At 36.6% G+C, this 22147-nt stretch overlaps 1 protein-coding gene across 1 annotated transcript in view; it reads left to right on the forward strand.

Moving 5' to 3' along the window:
* Positions 1-7968: 7968 nt before the first annotated feature.
* Positions 7969-22147, forward strand: part of LOC108910432 (cubilin) — a 31220-nt gene continuing 17041 nt past the window's right edge. Inside the window, exons 1-33 of the mRNA XM_018715023.1 lie at positions 7969-8140; positions 8373-8502; positions 8760-9065; positions 9124-9227; positions 9284-9419; positions 9472-9613; positions 9666-9893; positions 9949-10281; positions 10504-10688; positions 11922-12093; positions 12149-12227; positions 12279-12384; positions 12433-12598; positions 13064-13251; positions 13309-13453; positions 13561-13736; positions 13807-13966; positions 14873-15205; positions 15259-15445; positions 15510-15667; positions 16671-16867; positions 16920-17073; positions 17133-17329; positions 17385-17556; positions 17615-17793; positions 18153-18318; positions 18372-18547; positions 18603-18755; positions 18828-18936; positions 21103-21324; positions 21409-21516; positions 21619-21858; positions 21923-22110. Of these exons, the coding sequence (XP_018570539.1) occupies positions 8067-8140; positions 8373-8502; positions 8760-9065; positions 9124-9227; positions 9284-9419; positions 9472-9613; positions 9666-9893; positions 9949-10281; positions 10504-10688; positions 11922-12093; positions 12149-12227; positions 12279-12384; positions 12433-12598; positions 13064-13251; positions 13309-13453; positions 13561-13736; positions 13807-13966; positions 14873-15205; positions 15259-15445; positions 15510-15667; positions 16671-16867; positions 16920-17073; positions 17133-17329; positions 17385-17556; positions 17615-17793; positions 18153-18318; positions 18372-18547; positions 18603-18755; positions 18828-18936; positions 21103-21324; positions 21409-21516; positions 21619-21858; positions 21923-22110 (5769 nt within the window). The 5' untranslated portion in view covers positions 7969-8066. The remainder of the gene's footprint in view (positions 8141-8372; positions 8503-8759; positions 9066-9123; positions 9228-9283; positions 9420-9471; positions 9614-9665; positions 9894-9948; positions 10282-10503; positions 10689-11921; positions 12094-12148; positions 12228-12278; positions 12385-12432; positions 12599-13063; positions 13252-13308; positions 13454-13560; positions 13737-13806; positions 13967-14872; positions 15206-15258; positions 15446-15509; positions 15668-16670; positions 16868-16919; positions 17074-17132; positions 17330-17384; positions 17557-17614; positions 17794-18152; positions 18319-18371; positions 18548-18602; positions 18756-18827; positions 18937-21102; positions 21325-21408; positions 21517-21618; positions 21859-21922; positions 22111-22147) is intronic.

The following is a 22147-nucleotide window of genomic DNA, read 5'->3' on the forward strand; positions in this document are numbered from 1 at the left end:
AGAGATTAAATATTAGATTAGACAATTATTTTTACAAAAGGTCAAAGCAATGTGGACACCTAGGTTTAGTTTGAAGGGAACGAGAGAACAAATCGTAGTAGGTTACGGTGGAAAAGGAAAAATACAATCGAATCCCACTTCTGATCTTTATTACAGATAATAGGTAGGTAATTTATTTTGGAGATTCTGAACCTACTCCTTATATTACCTTTTCTATTTGTTATACCCATATTACATCTTCAATCGGACAGGCAGAGCAAGCGAATACAAACCACGTCCTTCCGAACTGACAGCCAGCGATCGAGGCGATTATTTAAATACGAAACGGGAATTCATAATTGGGATTTATTTAATTATCGCCATAAATCCTGATTAGCAATAACCGGCGTACGGGGGCATTTTTGTCGCTGCCGCTCGTCCATCTCTAATATTCATCACCTGGTTCGCCCATATAAGGCATTGGCGAGGTGCAGTCGTTCCGCCTGGTTTAATAAATAACGTTATTGGGATCGTAATGTCGGCCGGTAATTATATAGTTGTCATTTTGTAGCGGAAAAATAATCTCGTGTGACATCTAACATTGCCTCGAGACGTGTATGGCATTTTCCTACATAATCGCGGTAAAAAATAATAGATACAAAAAATCTAGATACGCACAAAACATCTAACCTCATCTTCCCAATCTTTTTACTGTCGACTAACGATAACACACTAAAATACACTAAATACAGTAAAATAACGGACACCCTGTACGCTTCACAAATGAAAATATGTGTGGTTGTTCTCCTTCTGTAGCGAAACGGAAGTAAAAATATTGATTGAAGATCATTCAGGTGGGCCAATTTGTAGCAAAGCTTCTTTGCAGGAATATGCTAGATAATATGGGATGGGATCTCCCTAGAGACGGTTGAAAGCGTTCAAGGTTCGAATTCCTCGAGAGGGCGACTTGGTCACTCAGCGCCTTCGTCTTCCGACTTATTTATTGCAGATGGAGGGAGTTTCGAAGCAGCCAAATCATATTTTCATATGCTTTCGCGTAAATAGAATCTGCGAAATCTTCAAGATTTACCTCAACGTCAGACATCTTGGATATATCCTGATATATAATATAGATACGCCACTGCGTGGATTAACGGTGCATAATGTATTTAAATAAGTGAAAAAGTGACATCCATACACAAGTATTAAGTGTACCTACTCAATGAACTCGTTCTTGAAGTTCTTCACAAATTAGAACTTGTTTTATTTTTCGTTGATTTCATGACAATGTTCAGTTGTACCAACAAATAAATAATGAGGTTATTTGTTAAACGTATTTTTATAATAAGTGATAAATTTATTCATTGGTGTAAAACAACTAAAAGAATAATACAATTTGAATAGCTTTGTTCCTAGAACATTATAAACAGTGATACGAAACAATGAAATTTGAACCTTGGTGAAGCATTATATCGGAATGTACATGCGTCCGATTATTGGAAACTGTTTTACACTGTTCTAAGAACAAAACTAATAAAATAATGAAATGAAAATGCGTGTGCTCAGGTACTGACAAGTTCCTTCACTTATTCAATAGCTATCAGTGCTATTAATATTTTATGAGTGGAAAACGAAAGCGGAAATAATCAATATATAGGCGGAAGACAGGTTTTAGTTTATTTTGGGATGTAATGGAATTTCATGCAATTTATAATTTGTCAGTAATTTCAAGTACTTGTACTGATATATTTAAACTTAAAAAAGTCAATATTTTTACTCATTGCGTTTTTTAAAATTTTTTGTGTAAATTTTCTACATTGACCAACTTTAAAAACGATAAAAGTGTTCTAAAAAAGTTTAAAGTGTATAGACTCGACTGAAAAACTACACAAGCTGGTACAATTTGTGTTTCAAGTCATTCTGAGTATGAATCTCTTCTCCATAAAAAAGAAATCCCAACTCTAATACTTATATTTTGTGCAAGAAAATAATCGTAGTACGCTATGACTGAATTATAAAGTGGTGTGAAAAAGTCTGTTAAAGTTGATCATTGATTGATTAAAAAAGGTATAGGAGTGTCTGGCCTTTAAGAAGAACACCCTGTATATTTCGGTAGAATCATTAAATCATAAAATTGTCAATACAATAAATAGGTAGTTGTTTAAAAATATATACAGGGTAATTTTAAAATATGTGACCAAAAAAGACGAAAATTGTTTGCATCTAATTTATCTAGATATCAAATTGCACCCCTAACGAGTTACAACCCCTTAAAGTTGAAATAAAAAAGTAAAAATACAAATTTACTGTAAATATTTGAAAATTTTTTTTTTAATTTGACACTCATGACCAATGCTAATAAATAGCCATGTAGTCTAGTCATTTTGGCTACCAATTTTTTCGGATGGAACGGATTGACGTGAAATTTGAACTGTAGCTATGGAATAGCCCAAGAAACAAAAGTTATATAGTGCCGAGGTATGCTTTTACCCTAGGGCTTTCTGGAGGGTGGGAATTGTTTTATTAAAAATAATCTCACGATTCGATAGAGGGACGAATTTTAAGCAAAAAATGTTCTATAAGAATTTTTTGAACAGTCAATACTTTTTGAGTTATTTGCGCCTAAACATGTTCGTTTTTAGCCCAAAAAATGCATGTTTTTGAGCCATTTTTCGCGAATATTTGAGATATTCGCGAAAAATGAGATATAAGAATTTTTTGAACAGTCAATACTTTTTGAGTTATTTGCGCCTAAACATGTTCGATTTTAGCCCAAAAAATGCAGGTTTTTGAGCCATTTTTCGCGAATATTTGAGATATTCGTGAAAAATGAGATATATAAGAATTTTTTGAACCAATACTTTTTGAGTTATTTGCGCCTAAACATGTTCGTTTTTAGCCCAAAAAATGCGTTTTTGAGCCATTTTTCGCGAATATTTGAGATATTCGCGAAATCCATTTATAATGTATATAATTTATTTTTATTTGATATAAATTTAATAAAAAAATATTAAGAATAAATTCAATAAAATTTAAAAAATTTATTAAATCATCATACTCACATATAATTTTTAGGAAATTTTTCTATAAGGGGTAGGGGGTTTTTATGAGGGGTAGGCCATCCATAAGGGCTTTTTGGGTGGCTGAAAAGTTGCAATATATCATTTGAAAACCAATAAAAAGTTTATAATTCAACATATGCATACCATTAAAACATCTCAATAATATTTTTTTGTTTATTTTATTATAAGGGATAGTTTTTAAGGGTTGCAACTTTGTAATGCGTCGTAAGCTTTCTAATAAATAACAAAATAAATGCAATACATTGTGAATGCACCAAAAGAATATTTTAAATTGTTAAAAACTTTTTTCTATTTCTTTGGCCATTGAAGATTAGTTTTTAAGGATTTTTAAGGGTAAAAAGTAATTAAATTTCATAAATTATATTAAAAAACATGAAAGGAACTTTATTCAACATATTTGAACATGAATTGAATCTTTAAAATACGTAAATTTGCGATTTTCGCATTTTTTTCGTACAAGGGTAGCTTTCACCCAAAATAGAAAAAAGCACACATCAAGACAATATAACTTTTGAAGTGGGGGGTCAGATGAGCTTGTATGCAAATTTTCAGGAAAATCCCTGATATCCGAAAAAATTGGGAGCTTTTACTTTATTTTCGCCTTCAGTCACTGGACCAACGTTTTGAAGTAGATATCAATGAAACCCATTGACCACCATTTGTTTCACCCTGTATTTTTTTATACACCACATTTTGTTGGTTTTGTAAAGTATTAGTAGACAGATAATTAAATTTTAAAAGTTCTTTTCCCTTTGACACTTGATACGGCTAATATTAAACAAGAAAATTGGATTGTATCAATTATTTTAAAGTAAGAAAAAAACAAACAACGAATAAGGCACCGTTAAATTTGTACATATTAATAACTTCTACAACATTTATTGTGGGGGTAGAAAGTACACTTAAAATTTAAAAAAAGTATTCATAACTAATTCAAAATTGTTTCCAAATATCCTGTCGAATGACGTCAGACAATGTTCTTTACTGCTAAAAACCTAGGTTATGCATATCTTGCACACCTAGAAATTGTATTTGGTAATTTAATCTCAATTAAACTAGTTTGATCAAAACCGTCACAATTTTCACTCAAACTCTATGAATCAACCTGACAAAACAACTTACGTACACGCATTCGACCACGTACAATCGTGCCCCCCCGTCACCCTCGCACCAAATATTGACCTACCTGTAGGACTTCAGTTTAAAATCCCCAACGAGCGGCCGGATCGATCACTGCCACCTTCCCATCCTCGCAGCGTACGAATTCCTCCGCGAAAATCTCCTCAGCCTCCCCAGGACCGTCCACCTTTACCTCGAGACACTACTGAGACCCTTCGACGCCGCTCCTCGGGTCAAAACCCCGTCCCGTCACACTCCACTGAACTCGGGAACTTCCTCCACCGGCTATTATCAGTCATTACATGTACGTTGAACTGTCAAACGCCGGAGGGATGATTCAGGGACTCATCCCCACCCCCCCGATCTCCTCCGTAACAAGGCTCAGAGCCGTGGGTCCGCAGCAGGCCCACCGGAAGACCAAGACCGGCCCAAACGGGCCCCCGGATCGCAATAGCACAGTTCTAGTTTCCGGTTCCGTGAGTGTGAGTAAAGCCTGACCGTAATGTGTGTAGTACAGACTCGTGTCAGACTGGCGTATCGATCGGGCGTCGCGACGGCGGAGTGACAGGCGCGCCGGTCACTGGGGGGCTGTGCGAAAGGAGGACGTCGCGGCGTATACGGGGTGTCACTCGGGATCGCCCTGATAACACAGGCCGATGGAACGTAAAAAGTTGTTTGCGTTGCAAAGCAGGCTATGAGTCATAAAATGGTCTTAGTTCTTATCTTTGCCCTAAGTAGATTTTAAGTGAGGTTTTTAATAAAATTTTGCATTTTAATTTTCTCATTACTGTCAGCCAAAATATACCCCGACTTCCATTTTTGTCCACCCCGTGTAGTTGGTCAGAGGGAGTAAACGACCCTTAAATCTTAATAACGAAGGGAGGAAAGTCTGCGATATTTTCGATCCCGCTCCGATCGCAGAGAGGATTACCTTTATAGGATTGGGTTAACTTATACCGCAGTTGTTCTTGAAATATGTTCTTATTTCTATTAGGAGCAGACTCTGCAGTGAATAAATACGAAGGAGGTTCTTTCTAGGGTTCACTGTTTCTTTATTGCGCATTTCTCTTGAATCTTGAAGTTACTTGGAAACTTTTCGATATTTCCTCTTTTTTATACTGCAAAAGTTGCGAAGCCTCAAATCTTTTGAATTTTTATCAAGTAGCGAGTTTCCTTGTGTCTGTATTTATTAACAGCGAATACATTTTATTTTAATGTTAAGTAAATATTATTACAGTTCCATTAACTCATATTTTGCAATTTCTTATTTTTGTTAAACACATACGATGCCCACAAATTCCATAAAACGATCACCGCAGCATGTACTTACCGGCTATCTGTTTACATTAAAGCCCATTAAGGCGACCTCGTCACTTGCGGCTATCCCTTTAATCGTCAGATAAGGCACCCTCCTCGCGTACCGAACGACCTCCGAAATGAACAGGGCGTGATTTGGCTGCCGAACTTCATTAAACTAATGACTATAATGTATTAGGAGGCCTCCCCCGCACTTAGAGTCAAAGGGTAGAACCGTCAGACTGTAACCTAATAAGCGCGGTCTTTAGCGATCATAAATGGCCTGTTGGTAGACTCTGCAAGATGCAGAGGCGTTGGAAGGGTTGGCCTGCTCCCAACGTTCTTTGATAAATAATGGACCATATAATATTATATAATGTATAATAATAAAATTGGACATTTTTCAATAAATTGCGAATTTGATTTACGACTTAATAGCTTTGTTCCAAGTGTATTAGAATTAGTTTCCAACAGTCAGACGCAATCGCATTTGATTCAAAACAATGAATTTTGAACCTTATGTAAGCATTATATCCATATGCGCATGCGTCTGACTGTTGGAAACTGTTTTGGATTCTACTAGGAACAAAGCTAATACTAATCAAGTTCAAATATCTGGTTCTACAGACGTGTTATAAAACTTAATTGATGATGTATTGGTATTTCGGTATCAAAATTCATTGAACCAATGTTTGTGTAGATCTAATTCTAATACCTAAACTTCAATTATTATATTAGAATCAGTTTCCTTGTTTCCAACCGTCAGACGTAATCGCATTTGCTTCCAAACAATGAATGTTGATTGAAATATTTCAGTCAACGCAATGAATTTTGAATTTTATATTTTAATTAGGTACACCGAAATGCGCATGCGTGTGACGGTAGTGAAAATACTGATAGTACCCAGTCCCAGTACTTGACCTTGGATCCATTTGTTATTTGTTTACTTTTTGGATTTTGAATAGTTGTGAATTTGCGATTTTTAACTTTATAATCTTGATATTTGTGAACAATCAGTATAAAAAATGTCTCGCACATCTCTAGGTGCATATATCGCTGCATATTCAAGTTATCTAAAGCTTGGCGACGATGGTATTTCCATAACCTGTACAATTTGCCATACCATGTTTCAGTGTGCTAGAAAACGAGATCTAGACAGACATATAAATTCTAAAATGCATAAAGATAATACTCAAGCTTCTGTCAGCGACAGTGAATTTTCCAGTGATCTCTGCCAGGCTTTTGTGGCTGCAAATATACCGTTTCATAAACTCAATAATGACAGATTGAAAAGTTTTATGGAAAAATATTGCGGACGTAAAGTACCAGACGAGTCGACATTAAGAAAACGTTATTTACAACCAACTTATGACAAAAAAATTCAAGAAATCCGACAGGCTTTGGAGAATAATTACATATGGATAATGGTCGATGAAGCGACTGATATTCAAGGACATACTGTTGCAAATGTTATAGCGGGCCCGTTATATCCTGATAAACGGATCTCACCCTACCTGGTAGCTAGTAGAGTATTAGAAAAGACAAATTCAGAGACAATAACTTATTTAGTTTGTAATAGTTTAGATAACATTACCTATAAGTATCCTTCAAAGGTTCTTTTACTCATAACTCATGTCTCGACATATATGCTAGAAGCTGGACAAACGTTATCAAAGTTAATGCCTCTGATGATACATCTTACTAGTTTTGCTCGTGCCCTTCATCACGTTTGCGAGTATATCAAAGAAGAGTTTTCCGACGTAGACAAATTAATCAGCGAGACAGAAAAGATATTTCTTACATCTCCCAACCGGCAAATGCTTTTTAAAGAACTGTGCCCCCATCTACAGTTACCTCCAAAACCCGTGCTGACAAGATGCAGTACGTGGTTAGAAGCTGCAATGTATTATGCTAATAATTTTAATGATATAAAAGAATTTATTTCACAGTTAGAGGGTAGCGTAAAAAGTGTAGCTGAATGTAAAAGATTAATAAATGTACCGCATTTGTCCGAACATCTGAATTTCATAAAGGAGCACTTTTCAAATATTCCTCCTGTAATTAATCAGTTGGAGTCGAGAGACTTGTCTCTACCGGATTCCGTTGACTTGTTTAACAGCACTTTAGAAAGTTTTAAGTTTTCTCACGATTTCGCGCAGCGGTTGTCCCAAGAAATTACAGACGTAATAGTAAAACGTAATCCCGGCTATGGAAAAATGTGTGAAATATCAACATTGTTGAAGGTGAAGAGTGAAGATGCCTCCGATGAACTCTTACAATATTACCGATATGCCCCAGTAACGTCTTGCGAAGTAGAACGGTCTTTTTCTTTCCTGAAAGACATTTGCACTTATTTCAGACATTACACACCAGAAAACATGGAAAGGTATATGATAATCCATTACAAGGCTCGTAGCGATATCAGTAATCAGATTGGATCCCCTGTCATGTCACCGGTTCTACCTCGAAGTAATTAGACACTGTGCCGCCCCTTTTTTAGCGAAATTTTCTATAAATATCAAGGCAGATGGCGAAATTGGAATACCATTTGGGTCATTGCAAGGGCGAAACAATGTACGTTGCTCAAATATGAACACGTTAACCTTACTCGTGATTTTTCTAACAATTTTTGAGGGCGCCCCCAAAAAATCGTACAGACAGATGTAAGTATAGAAGTTTACAGTATTTTTTTGTTCTAGACTTGTAGTTTATAATTTTAGTTGCAGATTAAATTATTATATCCACCTATTTGTGTATCATACGTTTAAATAACAAAATAAAAAAAGAAATTGATGCTTTTTACAGAGATAAAAAATCATAAATACGTATTTAATTTTCTATGTATAACAAATTTCCCAATTTTAACGCTCTTGTCAAAGTATTCTTTTCTTTTAGTCCTCGTTTATCAGTAGAAGATGGACATTTTATATTTTATGCCGCCTATGGCAAAAACATAACTTTTAGAACAACTCCCTCAGCAGGAGTATCAATAAATGACATAGACATACTTACAATGCTCAATGGGGTGAGTGCCAATATGTATAATGAAAAAAATTAGATATATTTTCATAGCTATTTTTGTTCTTAATTTTTTAAGCGTGTAACAGAATCTCGATGTATCATTTGCTGCCAGTTTTTAACCATAATTTGATAATCTGTAATAAACGGTAATAACTGGCGACAAGGGGTATTTATTATCAATCAAAAAAATTTTTTATTAAAAAATATTTGCAAAAGTGAATTAGGACGAAAATTTGGGTACAAAGACGGAAATTCTTTTAGGCACACAACGCTACGAGCCTCGTGAAGAATTATCAGGAAACTTTTGCCTCGTACGTCGAGAGAATAGACTCCCTCGAGCAAAGAGTATCCAATGCACAAATCCAGTGGAACAACAGTACAGATCCAGACATTATAAGAAAAAAAATTAGATTACTAAATGTATCAATCAGACGCCTTCACGTTAAATTTAACAGCCTTAAATCCAGTTTAGATCAGAATGAATGTGACAGCAACCCGTGCAAGAACGGGGGAACATGCCAGGACATGTTCCAGAATTATATTTGTCGTTGTCCGGACGGATGGGAGGTTTGTACTTGTATAATTGTTCTGTTAAAATTCATCGAAAAACGCAAATTATTTCCAGGGTACAAATTGCGAAGAGGATGTGAACGAATGTTCTAGATTCAATGGAACCGATCTGGGTTGTCAGAACGGGGCTACGTGTGTCAATAAACCCGGAACTTACAAGTAATATTTGTACCTGTATCCAAAGACACCGATTTAAATTTTTGTACGTTTTTTAGGTGTCGATGTCAGGCAGGTTTTGTCGGATTGCACTGCACCAGAGGAAAGGCTGATTGTAGTATCGGGGGACAGGAATTATGCGGCCATGGTGTTTGTGTCCAACAACTAGTTGGATACAACTGCATCTGCGATCAGGTGAGGGATAACCGACTAAAATTAATAAAAGCTGAATAACTCCGTTCGATAGGGTTGGACTACGGACGGGACGAATCAAGCCTGTACCGTAGACGTAAACGAGTGCAATTTAAATCATCCGGCTTGCTCGAGAAGTCCAAGCGTTGCTTGTATAAACGTACCTGGATCGTTTTATTGCGGCGGCTGCCCTGCGGGTATATGAAATTCCATTCGCTTACCAAACATTTTTAACGAACACAATTTCAGGGTACACCGGAAACGGCTATTACTGCGCCGATATAAACGAGTGCGAGATTAACAACGGAGGGTGCAGCCTTAATCCCAAAGTCGCCTGCATAAATACCCAGGGGTCTAGAATGTGCGGCCCTTGCCCCTCGGGTTATGCCGGCGACGGAGTAAGTTGCGTTTTTAAAGGCGTTTGTCACATTAACAACGGGGGATGTCATTACTTCGCTCAGTGCAGAGACAATCCGAGTAGGTGCATCGTATATATCGGGCCACGTTCCCAAATTAATGATTTTACTTTCAGGGATAAGCTCGACTTATGTGGAGTGCGTCTGCCCGGCTGGATACGTAGGAAACGGTATAGGACCAGAAGGTTGCACTTCTTCATCGAAAAATTTGAATCCTTGCGCCTCGATCCCTTGCGCGCATGGCACCTGTTCCGCCAATAATGTCACTGGGGAATACGTTTGCAGTTGCAATAGAAAGTTCACGGGACGCAACTGCGACATTATGAAAGACCCTTGTGCCTCGAACCCCTGCCAGAACGGCGGCACTTGCCTGAACTTGATTGGAATATCGTTCCGATGCGTCTGTAACAGTGGGTTTAGTGGAACTTCATGTGAAGATGAGAAAGAAGGTAAAAATGAATGTCTTAATATCTAATTCACAGGGTATTGCAGTTTTCCAGAGACAGAATTTTGCAGATGATTTTCTAATTTAAAATAAGAAAAATTATTTACCGAAAAGTAATAAAATTCTCTCACTCTTTATCTCAAAGAATGATTTGTGGTTCTATGTTCGGATGAACTTGTTTCTTGGTCATAGCCTGCCCACTTTTTATGTGTGAATATACTTTTAGGCTGCGGTGGGACATTTTCCGGACCAAACGGCACTCTCAAGTATCCGCCCGACGCTTACGAATCATTCGGTCACCGCATAAGCTGCTCCTGGACTATAGAAACAAATTCCACGAAAATTCTCAATATCACTTTCAGCAAATTTAATATTAAAGCTTCTCCAGGATGCGGATCTAGCTGGCTGCAGGTACAGTTAGTTTTATTAACGTTCTCGTGAGAATTAATTATTCAATTTAAGATTAGCGAGAAAATATTTCAGTGTAGGCGGTATCTGTTTTAAAAAGGGTATATTTGGATAAAACGCATATGATCAGAGATTTTTGCTGTAACAGCTTCTAAATAATAAAAAAAACGTGGGCTTAATTGTTATTGCAAAAAAGTATAAAAAAATTGCAAAAAAAATAATTTTTTTCTTGGATTTCTCGTCGACAACTTAGCAACTATTCGTTTTAGACAAAAATGGATGAGGAAAAAAGTTTTGTATTTAAATTTTGAACAAGATAGAACTAGTTGTAATTCGAAAAAATAATTATTGTTGTTGCAAAAATCGGAAAAATAATTTAAAAAATTGTAAAAATGCTGGTTTATTTGTCAATTTTTTTTGGGCACTTGAATAATACCTAGGATCTTCATCTTTCCGAGTAATTTCAAACCATATTTTAAAATAAAAAAAAAATTTGAAAAAAACATTAAATTATTGCAATTGTTTATAAGCGTGAAAATTGCGAAAATGTTTAAACAATCACCACGGCTCATCTAATCGATTTGAATTTTTCAAACACCATTTTAAAGCTTGAGAGCCCTTCTTTTTGTGGTGAAATTTTCAAGTATTCAAAGGCTTTAAATTTTTAGAAATTTGATTTTGAAAATTTTTTAAATAAAAAAAATTTTAAACAATTAGGGATTATGTAACAACTATCGAACCAAATTGGATGAAATTTGGTGTGATGATTCTATGCACTAAGAAGTTTAATTGGGAAAAGTATGAAGATCCTAGGTATTAATCAAGTGTCTGAGAAAAATTGACAAATAAACTAGCATTTTTTGCAATTTTTTAAATAATTTTTCCGATTTTTGCAACAACAATAATTATTTTTTCGAATTAGTTCTATCGTGTTCAAAATTTAATTACAAAACTTTTTTCCTCATCCATTTTTGTTTAAAACGAATAGTTGCTAAGTTGTCGACGAGAAATCCAAGAAAAAAATGAATTTTTTTGCTATTATTTTATACTTTTTTGCAATAACAATTAAGCCCACTTTTTTTTTTATTTGCATAGAAATATTATCATTTCTGATGTTATTTAGGAGCCGTTAAAGCAAAAATCTCCGATCATATGCGTTTCACCCAACCCGAAACAGATACCGCCTGGACTATTTGGGCAGTAACAAAGATTTACTTTAATTGAATATTCCTGTAGGTCCACGATGGCCCAGATTCACAATCGCAGCTTGTGGGAAGATTTTGCGGTACCGATCTGCCTCTGGGCGGTAAAATTTCGACCACAAGCAACATCGTTTATTTGTGGTTTATAGCGAACGCGGAAAACGCGAGGAACGAATTCAACCTCACTTGGAACACCACCGATCCAGGTACGTATATTGTAAGTCTCGATATAAATAATCGTACGTGAGATATAATTTTCAGTGTGCGGAAGGGAAATTACAACATCTTCTCACGGGACGATCGAGTCTCCCGGTTCACCCGGAAATTATCCACCAAATCAGTAGGTACGTTCGAATGTTGAATTCCCGATTCAAATTGTTCCGATTTGCAGGGACTGTTACTGGCACTTAGTGACGCCCGTCGATAAAAGATTACAGTTCCATTTCTTCTCGTTGGATATCGGCGTCAATGCTGGCTGTGACCGCGATTTCATAGAAGTAAGTACGAAGTCTCCGTTTCGATTCGAGTACATTCTCGGTTTTTAGTTTTATAGTACATTCGGTAACGAGGATGGCGCTCCGTTCGCCAAGTTCTGCAACAGTTCGCTGCCAATGCCATTTTTTTCACCCAGTCACGACGTTAAAGTTCACTTTCATTCAGACGGAGAGAATTCTTATCCCGGATTCCAGTTGACTTACTCCGCAGTTACAGGTAAAAAGTATTATTGTTATTATTTAATTTATCAATTTTTTTGGACATGAAACGCTTTGGAACATTGTCTTTTTTTATCTCTTACAATTACGTTTGAATTTTTAATTGCCAGTGTTGCGAGAAACAACTACTCCGAGAGCTATATGCCCCTACCGGCATTGAATTACACTCGCAACACCTAATGCAACAGCTAGGGTCGATCGTCAGTTTAACCCACCAGGCACAGACCGGTTTCGGACTTATTAGTCCTCATCAGTGTGTCATAGGTGAGACAACCGACAAACGATCCAGCTGTTTTGCGTCGTAGTCAAATGGCTACAGTAGGCCACTGCTATATTGCAGGTATTTGTTGCCAGTGTTGCGAGAAACAACTACCAAGAGCTATAATAGCTCGGAGTAGCACGACAGATGGAGCCATTTGCGCTCCCGCGTACTACATTTGAATTTCACAGAAATATTTTGCAGGAACGCCAGGTTGCGGCGGTTTTTACTCGGCGAAGGAAGGTACAGTCCATTCCGCCGAACCAGAATATGACTGGAAGGAGCTCGTATGCGAATACAAATTTAATCAGGGTTCCAACGCTAGAACAAAAATCACTTTCTTAAGTGTGGACCTCGGTAAAGACCCTAGTTGTTTAACCGATTACATCGAGGTAAGGAAGATTATGAGTTCCGCATTCTGATAAGCGAATTCCATTTAAAAATTTCAGATCCGGGAGGGTTTAGGGAAAGATTTGCCGTTGGTTGGCCGATACTGTGGTAGCGCTTTGCAACCTCCTTACGTTTCCAACGGACCGTTAACTATAATTTCTGCGACGCACCTAGGTAAAAAGTGGAAACTGAAATATGAAAAGCGTAAGTAATATTGTGTTTCATTTTTTTAATGTTCGTAAAAGTATTTAACGATTACCAACGTTGCGGATGCTTGTAAATCAAACTGTAACGTGTGATCACCTTTTCAGTTTGCGGAACAAAACTTTTCAATCGAACCGGCTCCTTCAGTTCCTCTCTGCCGGGACAGGGGAATGACTGCATGTACCAGATTGTGCGTCCGGTGGGATACGTGATAGTACTAACCATTAAAATGTCATCAAATATTTACTATTCCGATCCGTTTTGTTCATTAAGATACGTTGCAGTAAGTGTAATTTTTTAACAGTATACGATTCATAATATAAAATGCCTGGTATCTAACAAACTGTTTTTAGGTGTGGGATGGGGATCATGAAGATGCACCGTTATTAAAGAGATTGTGCAAAAGCGGGACAGAAATTATAACCTCGACGCACAACCATCTCTGGATTCGGTATTACGATTCGAATTACAGATATCTGACCTTCACGGCAGGGTACACATCCAGGGAAGTTGGTAATTATTTTCCTTTACAAATTACTTGCCACAACACGTTTATAAAATTGTTTGTACAGACATGACACATGACGATCTTTCCGATTGTAACTTTTAAACTGACGAACCGACCGATAGGATCTAGTATTGATTGAAAACCAAATGTAAGTCGTATCCAACGCAATACGTACAAAATCTGTATCTGAAACTGCATAAGAGCCGTCCAAAAATCATCCACAACTTAATTCACCACCTTCTTCCGCAGCTCTAACCTGCGCTTTCTTCTCCCCATTCCGGTTTTCCGTCTTTTCTTACCCCAATTCAACTGTTTATAGGTGAGATGTAAATGTTACACCTATAGTCACTGCTACTCAATGTCTAGGCCTTCAAATTGCTAAACTGGCAGAGAGTGACCTGCTATTTCGTAGGTACCTGTGTTGCCACTAGGCGAAACAACTTTTATACGCGGGAGCGCAAATGGCTCCATCTGTCGAATTGACAAATTCTCTGACAAATTGAAACAACTTTTAAACTGATGATACTACCAGAAACGATTATTCTGCGGGCTTCGGTCAGCATTGAATTACACTAGCAGTATCCAGTAGACGACAGTAAGGACCATTCCTCAGCTGAACCCACCAGACATATACCAGTAGGTGTACATTCATAGATGTAGTATTTACATCTCGCCTACATTCACTCTGCCTGTAGTTAAGACATCAAAAATAGCTGGATCATTTGTCGTCCATCCCACCTAAGACATACTGGTGGAGAACTAATAACTTTGAAACTGGTATATGTCTGGTGGGTTCATCTGATTTGCAACCCCAGATATTGTTGGTATAATTCAATGTTGGTCGGGGTATATAGCCTGCAGAGTAGTTGTGTAATTTTCTCCGTCGTCCTCTGCACATTGTAATTTTTCAGGATGTGGAGGCATACTGAGGAATAAAACTGGCATCATAGCTGCTTCTACTTCCAAGAGGGACTCTGTCTCTTTATCGAAGTGTTCCTGGGTGATCATCTCTCCTCCAGAATTTGTTATTCGTCTGACTTGGGTCTATTTCAACCTCGATTCCTACAGCTCGCTCGAAGTCTTCGATAACAACACCGATTTGGGATCGGGCGAACTGGTGGGCAAGTTCACGGGATCCAAACTACCGCCTATGTTGTCGAGTATGGGTAATATCATGACGATAGTTTATAAAGGTTATCGCAAAGAGTTCTCGGGATCCTACGCTTTCGTCCATGAGTCTAACAGCAAGTACGCTATAATGAGCATGTGTTTGAATTGTAAATGACGATTTTTGCAGTTTGCGGAGGGAATTATTATACTTCTAGTGGCATTATCAAGTCTCCGAATTATCCAGCGAGCTATCCGAGCTATCTAGACTGCACTTGGAAGATTATCGTACCTTCCGGGCAGCAAATTTTATTGAATGTAACCGATTTTGGGTTGGAGAGTTACAGGTCGTGTCAGTTTGACTTGTTGGAAATAAGGTAATCATCTATTAATTAGCGTATGATGGATTTCTACGACGGAATAAAAAAATTTTGAATGTAGGGATGGAAGCACGTCACACTCGCCGTTAATAGGAAAATATTGCTCGGTGATTCCTAAACTGATACCTTCCCATGCCAACGAACTATATCTACACTTTAAAACGGACGGTTTTATCACCAGACGTGGTTTCAAGATTCGATGGTCTTCTGCGGCAACAGGTTAGATGTTGGTTACTACATATCGTACGTAATTAAAATGAATTGACAAATTTTTTATGTGTTCCGTGTTACTGTATTTTGTTTTTTAATTTCTACATACTGTCGAGGTTTTTCGATTCATTTTTATTACATCCCGTAGAATTAGAGGTTGTTACACGGGTTTTATTAACCCACGTTATACATTACTTCCGGACGTTGTTGTTTGATGCATTTTAAAGAAATTAAACTGTTTCGAGTGGTGAGATATAACCTAAATATGTCATTGCTACTCAACTCCTACTCACACCAAACGATTACTTTGTACCTACTGATGTAGGTCACTCGGTTAATATAACCTACAAAGTAGACGTCATAACTTAAATGTCATTGTTGCTCAGTGCCTACTCACACCAAACGATTACTTTGTACCTACTGATGTAGGTCACTCAGTTAATATAACCTACAAAATAGATGTCATATCTTAAATGTCATTGTTGCTCAGTGCCTACTCACACCAAATGATTACTTTGTACCTACTGATGTAGGTCACTCGGTTAATATAACCTACAAAGTAGATGTCATATCTTAAATGTCATTGTTGCTCAGTGGCTACTCACACCAAACGATTACTTTGTACCTACTGATGTAGGTCACTCAGTTAATATAACCTACAAAATAGATGTCATATCTTAAATGTCGTTGTTGCTCAGTGCCTACTCACACATTTGTTGCTTTGTATCTACTGGGACGGAGTAACCTGCCGATCTGTGGAGAATTTGAGGTTTTGTTTCCGGAAATATCTGTTAAATAGTCTAAAATGCGCTAAAATTAAAAAATAGCACGTTTATTCAAATAATTCGACTTTGTAAAAGTTGGACTGTTTGCTGCGTTAATTAATACAGCAAAGCAGTAAAATCGTTTTTTAAATATATATTTCATTATTTTATTTTTTGGTGAAACGACCTGCTGAAGCTGTAACATAGGCATAAAACTTTTCTACGTTGCATTAATATAATAAATGTAGGTTGCGGAGGTAGGCTGACATCGCCCTCTGCTTCTCTCACTTCCCCCGAGTATCCAGAACCGTACAGCAAAAACGTGGAATGCACCTGGCAGATAACGGTGGCATCTGGGACACGGATTCAGGTCATATTTTTAGATGTACATCTAAAGGGACGTGGCCAGTGTGAAACGAATAATAATGATATAGAGTATGTCCAGGTAAAATAGTTATAACGTTTCGAAACTTTGCCTTCCAACATTTTTTCTGCAGATATTCGATGGATTGGAGATAAATTCCAAATCTCTAGGGTTCTTCTGCTCTAAACCGGACAAATTAATCGTCTCTTCCGATAACAAAATGCTGGTAAAATTCAGGTCGTCCTTCTATTTGCGAGGTAGAGGTTTCAACTTGTATTATTCCTCGTGTAAGTTTATCCGACATCGTTAAGGAAGCAACTCTGATTTTGCTGTTTTTTTTTTGTAGTTTGCAACAACACCCTCACAGGGTTCAGGGGAGTGATTGAGAGTCCAAACTTTCACGGCGGCGATTCTCAGGAACTGAACTGTTTGTGGGACATAATCGTCACCGATAAAAATAAAATAAACATAACGTTTACGCACTTGGATGTAGGCACTTCCACTGGAAATGTCAACAAATCCTGCGGCTCAAGCTATGTCGAGGTAAATAATAAAGAAATTGTCATCGGGTTGTGGATATTTTCAGTAATATTTCTAGTTAAAGTATTTTGAGCTGAATAAGGATAATTATGAGCTGGACACCCTCACCCAAGGCAAGTATTGCGGTTCTGATAACCCAGGGTTAATCACTATAAATTCCGATCATGCCCAAATCCACTTCGTTAGTACCGGAAACGGACGAGGATTTAGGTTAGAGTGGCAACTGTTCGGTAAGTATCGTCGATTCAATCGATCGGAATAATCGGGATTTATTTGTGTTAAATTCAGGTTGCGGTGGGGTTTTAACCGACAGTTCTGGTACGATTCAGTCCCCCAATTACCCCAACGGACTTCCCCCAATCATTAAATGCCAGTGGCGCATCGAAGTGGAACTTGGTTATAGCATTCAGTTATATTTCAGGGAAGTAGATTTGAGTAAGACGTCATGCTACAATTCCTACGTTCGGGTAAGTTTATTTTCTAGTTTTATTTCAGAATAAACTGAAGGGGGTCATTTTTATACGGGGGCTACCTTTGATCTTTACACACGTCATAAGTTTGTTTTCTCAAATTCTGTTGTGAAACTTTTGGCCTGTTATTTCAAAATAACGCAGAAATTTGACAGTGAAGACGCACAAACACACTGTACAGTTAGTTTCTGGCACTGCCCAGTGACGGCGTAGACAAGAGTTTAAGTACAGTTTAAAAACATATTATCGACTCGACTGTTTATTTGATTACAAATAAAATAATTTCTGGGGGAACACATACAATAACCCCTAAAAAAATTGATCCACAGTAAGAATAAGTAAATCAATTTTTTTAGGTGCTCAATGGACCTGACGATTCCTCTACCGTACTATCAAACTTTTGCCACTTAGTAAAACCGGCCGTAGTAACCAGTACAGGAAACCAAATGTTTATTGATTTTCACACCTATTATAGCTTTAACGGAAAAGGATTCATTGCGAATTATTCGGCCGTCCCTACCAGTAAGTGTAAACAGACGAGTTTGGAGAATTGTTTTAGCGTAACTATATTTCAGAGTGCGGCGGCAAATTTACGGTTCCTGAAGGTGCCATATCGTCACCGAATTACCCCAATAACTTCGATAAGAACGATAATTGTTACTGGCTTATCGAAGTTGAAAAAGGTCACGCCATAGAGCTGACATTTGAGGACGTGGACCTGCCGGAAGACTGCAACAAGTATTATATAAAAGTACATAGTAATCCTTTATCGTTTCAAACGGGATGTATTTTATTGCAAATTGTAGGTGTACGATGGTTCAACGGAAACCCGTCCAGTCTTAGAAACTGTTTGCAATGTTACCCCGAACGAAACAATTTCGTCGACCTTCAATCAGATGTATGTAGCGTTCAGAACAGACACTCAGACGACTAAAGGATTCTTAGCGAAATACAAAAAGGTAAAAAGTGTGTCTGTGTTCAGCCAATGCTGAATTTTTACGAGAATTCTAATATCAGTTATTGTGTTGTAGTCATGTGGATCACGAATCGTCACGAAGAGTAGCGGTAATATCCAAGTAAAATTCTTAGAATTTCAAGATTACACTACTTGCATTTGGACTATAGTATCGGAAGATCCTGGTAAGTACACGAATTAGAGAATTATTGTAAATGAGACTGTTGATCAGTGGCAGTTTCTATATAGGGTCAAGAAAACGGGAGCAGGGACATTGTCCTGTACATATAAAACGGTACGAAACTGTTTGATATCAATGTCTCTTTTTCATGTGCAGTATTAATTTCAATATTTATATTAAGCATTTAGTAGACCGATCGAAATAACTTATTTAAAGGGAAAAAAGAAAAGAAAATTGTTACCTGGACTTTTATAAGTGGAAATGCTAAAGGGGCTTATAATAAACAAAAAATAAATGCGTGAGCAGAGGTGGCGGAGGGTTGATTTGGGGGGTTGAAAAGTTGTGAAAAATCGTATCATTGGGATTTCTAGCAAAAGTTGACGTCAAACAAAAAAGTATCTAATACAAAAGTCTACAACTTTTGTAGAGATCACTTTTTAAGATAACCTCAAAATTTCCCAGAAAAATGCGAAAAACAGTTTTTTTTCTGATATTTCGTTTTTTATTTGTCATTTCCGCAAAAATAACTTAATTTTGACAAAACTTCGTGAAAGTATACTTTTCTGTGTCTTAAATAACCACAATTTTTTTTAAATAAAAAAATTTAGAAGTTTCCGAGATATTTATTTTTTTCGGTCTGAAACACTTTTTTTTTTCAAAGAAAAATTCTACTTGAAAAATCATCATAGTTCTGCTGGTGATCATTTTTTTTTGATATTCTTTTCGGTGAAATAAAAAATCTGTAATCACAGTTCAAAAACATGCTCAAAAATGCAAAAAAAAAAATAAAACATGACTTGCAACAGTGAATTTTTCAGTAATTATTGTTGATAATTTGTTTAAATTTAAAAAAAAAATCAAAAACTGATTACATCAGTTATGTTTTTTATATCTAACAATATGCCGTTTAGAAAGTTTTAAAATTCCGAGAGTTCCAGAGATATCCGAAAAAACCGAAATGTTGCAAAATTGTTTAATTTTTTTTCTGGCTTTATTTGAAAACGAATTTTAAAATTAACTGTATATTTACATTGTCATTTTTGCACTCTATCCGATGGAGTCAACATTTTTGTAATCCGACGTTTCGTCTTCAAGGGGCCATCATCAGGTTAATTTTTTTTAAACACGTCGCTGCTATTTTTATGACAAAATCTAGTCATTTTTAATTCTGAATTAGATGATATTGCTATTGTAATCGTTTAAAAATGTTTCTAAGTATGATTTAAAATTTTTCCTGAGTACGGCTCTGAACGCTTTCAAAATATCTATTGGAGGAAGTCATAACAGTATAAAAGTCAAATACAGCACAAAATATCCAACAATTAGTAAAAAAAATTATTGGATATTTTGTGCGGTATTGACTTTTATACTGTTATGACTTCATCTAACAGATATTTTGAAAGCGTTAAGAGCCGTAAATAGGAAAAATTTTAAATGATAGCTAAAACAAGCTAAAAAAATAAAACGATTTTGCAAAATTTCGGGTTTTCGGGTTTCGCGTCAACAGTAGACTTTGCAGTTAATACTTTGTATTGCTGAAATCTCAAAACATCCAGAGATAATTTATCATTTGAGCTTTTGTAATTCGACTTAGATGTTTATAGTAATACTGTACAAAAATATAGTTTTGGGTCAAACAATGAGGCACAGTTTTTTGTATTTTTTTCTGTAGAATTGAATGGTGTAATCAGTTTTTGATTTTTTTTAAATTAAACATGCATATCAACAATTACTGAAAAATTCATTGTTGCAAGTCATTTTTTATTTTTTTTTGCATTTTGAGCATGTTTTTGAATTGTGATTACAGATTTTTTTTATTTCACCAAAAAGTATACGTCAAAACGAAAAAAATTTGAACCGTAAGAACTCTGTACGATGATTCTCCTAAGTAGAATTTTTCTTTAAAAAAAATGTGTTTCAGACCGGAAAAAATTAATATCTCGGAAACTTCTTGATTTTTTTATCTATATTATCATTTATTTTTTTTTAGGTTTATTATAAGCCGTTTTACCATTTTCACTTACAAAAGTCCTGGTAACAATTTTTTTTCTCAAAGTGTAATTTGGTTGGACTATTAGGCAGTCAAATGTAAAACAGAAATCTCAAAACATAAAATTTCATTAGAAACTCATGTGTGACGAATAAAAATTAGTAAAATTACCTATTTCAGCACGTCACATAATTTTAACGATAACGCGGATGCAAGCGAGAGCGTATTCGTGCCAGTATTCTCCAGTGAAAATATTTGGTGGTGAAACAATTGAGTCCCCTCTTGTGAAAAGCTACTGTGAACCGCAAGCCCCAGTGCCCATAATCAGCGACGGATCAGCCCTTACGATTCAGTTGAATCGCAGAATTGATTTCTTCGCTACGTACTCGGTCTTTGATTCCCGTAAGTTAAGCGCATTACGAGAACTAGATTAAATTCCTAAATTATTGAGATCGAGGGGAAGTACTGCCATATTTTTTATTTTAGATTGCGGAGGTACATTCAATTCGATTAAGGGATTCTTTGCTAGTCTAGGATATCCCGATAAGTACCCGCCTGACATGCAGTGTGAATGGACATTAAGAGTGGCACCCGGTATGAATTAATACTATCGTTTGCAATATATGAGTGGCGTCGTTTAGTATTCTCTACTCTACGTTTGACCGGTTATCTAAGTAAACGATTTTCCCATTTTAGGTAACAAAATAAGCCTAAGTTTCCATGAATTTGATCTACTGGAATCGGAAAACTGCGATATGGATTTCCTGGAGATCAGGAAACACAACGTTTCGGGTCCACTGCTGGGCGTTTACTGCGGAAAGAATAAACCCTTAAATGTCACTCACGAGGGAACACTGTGGATGTTATTTAAGAGCAGCAAATTGGATAGCGACACGACTGTCGCAGCTAAAGGCTTCTACGGAGAATACGAATTAGGTTGACGTTAAAATAATTTGAAGTTGAATAAAACACTACAGTTTATTTATTTTTTTTACCGCAGATGTCGACAATGATCTCACTGGACCCAAGGGCGTTATAGCTTCGCCGTTATATCCACAGACGTACTACAGCAACACCCATTTCTCCTGGAAAATTACGGTCGACCCGAAAAAGCGTATTCTGCTTACTTTCAATGAATTTTATATGTTTTCTAATGATTACAAAAGCTGTTTCTACGACAGTATGATTGTAAGTATCGTTTTATTGCGATCTCTTTGTTTTGTAC

This window comes from Anoplophora glabripennis, unplaced genomic scaffold (genome assembly GCF_000390285.2).
Source record: "Anoplophora glabripennis isolate ALB-LARVAE unplaced genomic scaffold, Agla_2.0 scaffold252, whole genome shotgun sequence".
Classification (NCBI taxonomy): domain Eukaryota; kingdom Metazoa; phylum Arthropoda; class Insecta; order Coleoptera; family Cerambycidae; genus Anoplophora; species Anoplophora glabripennis.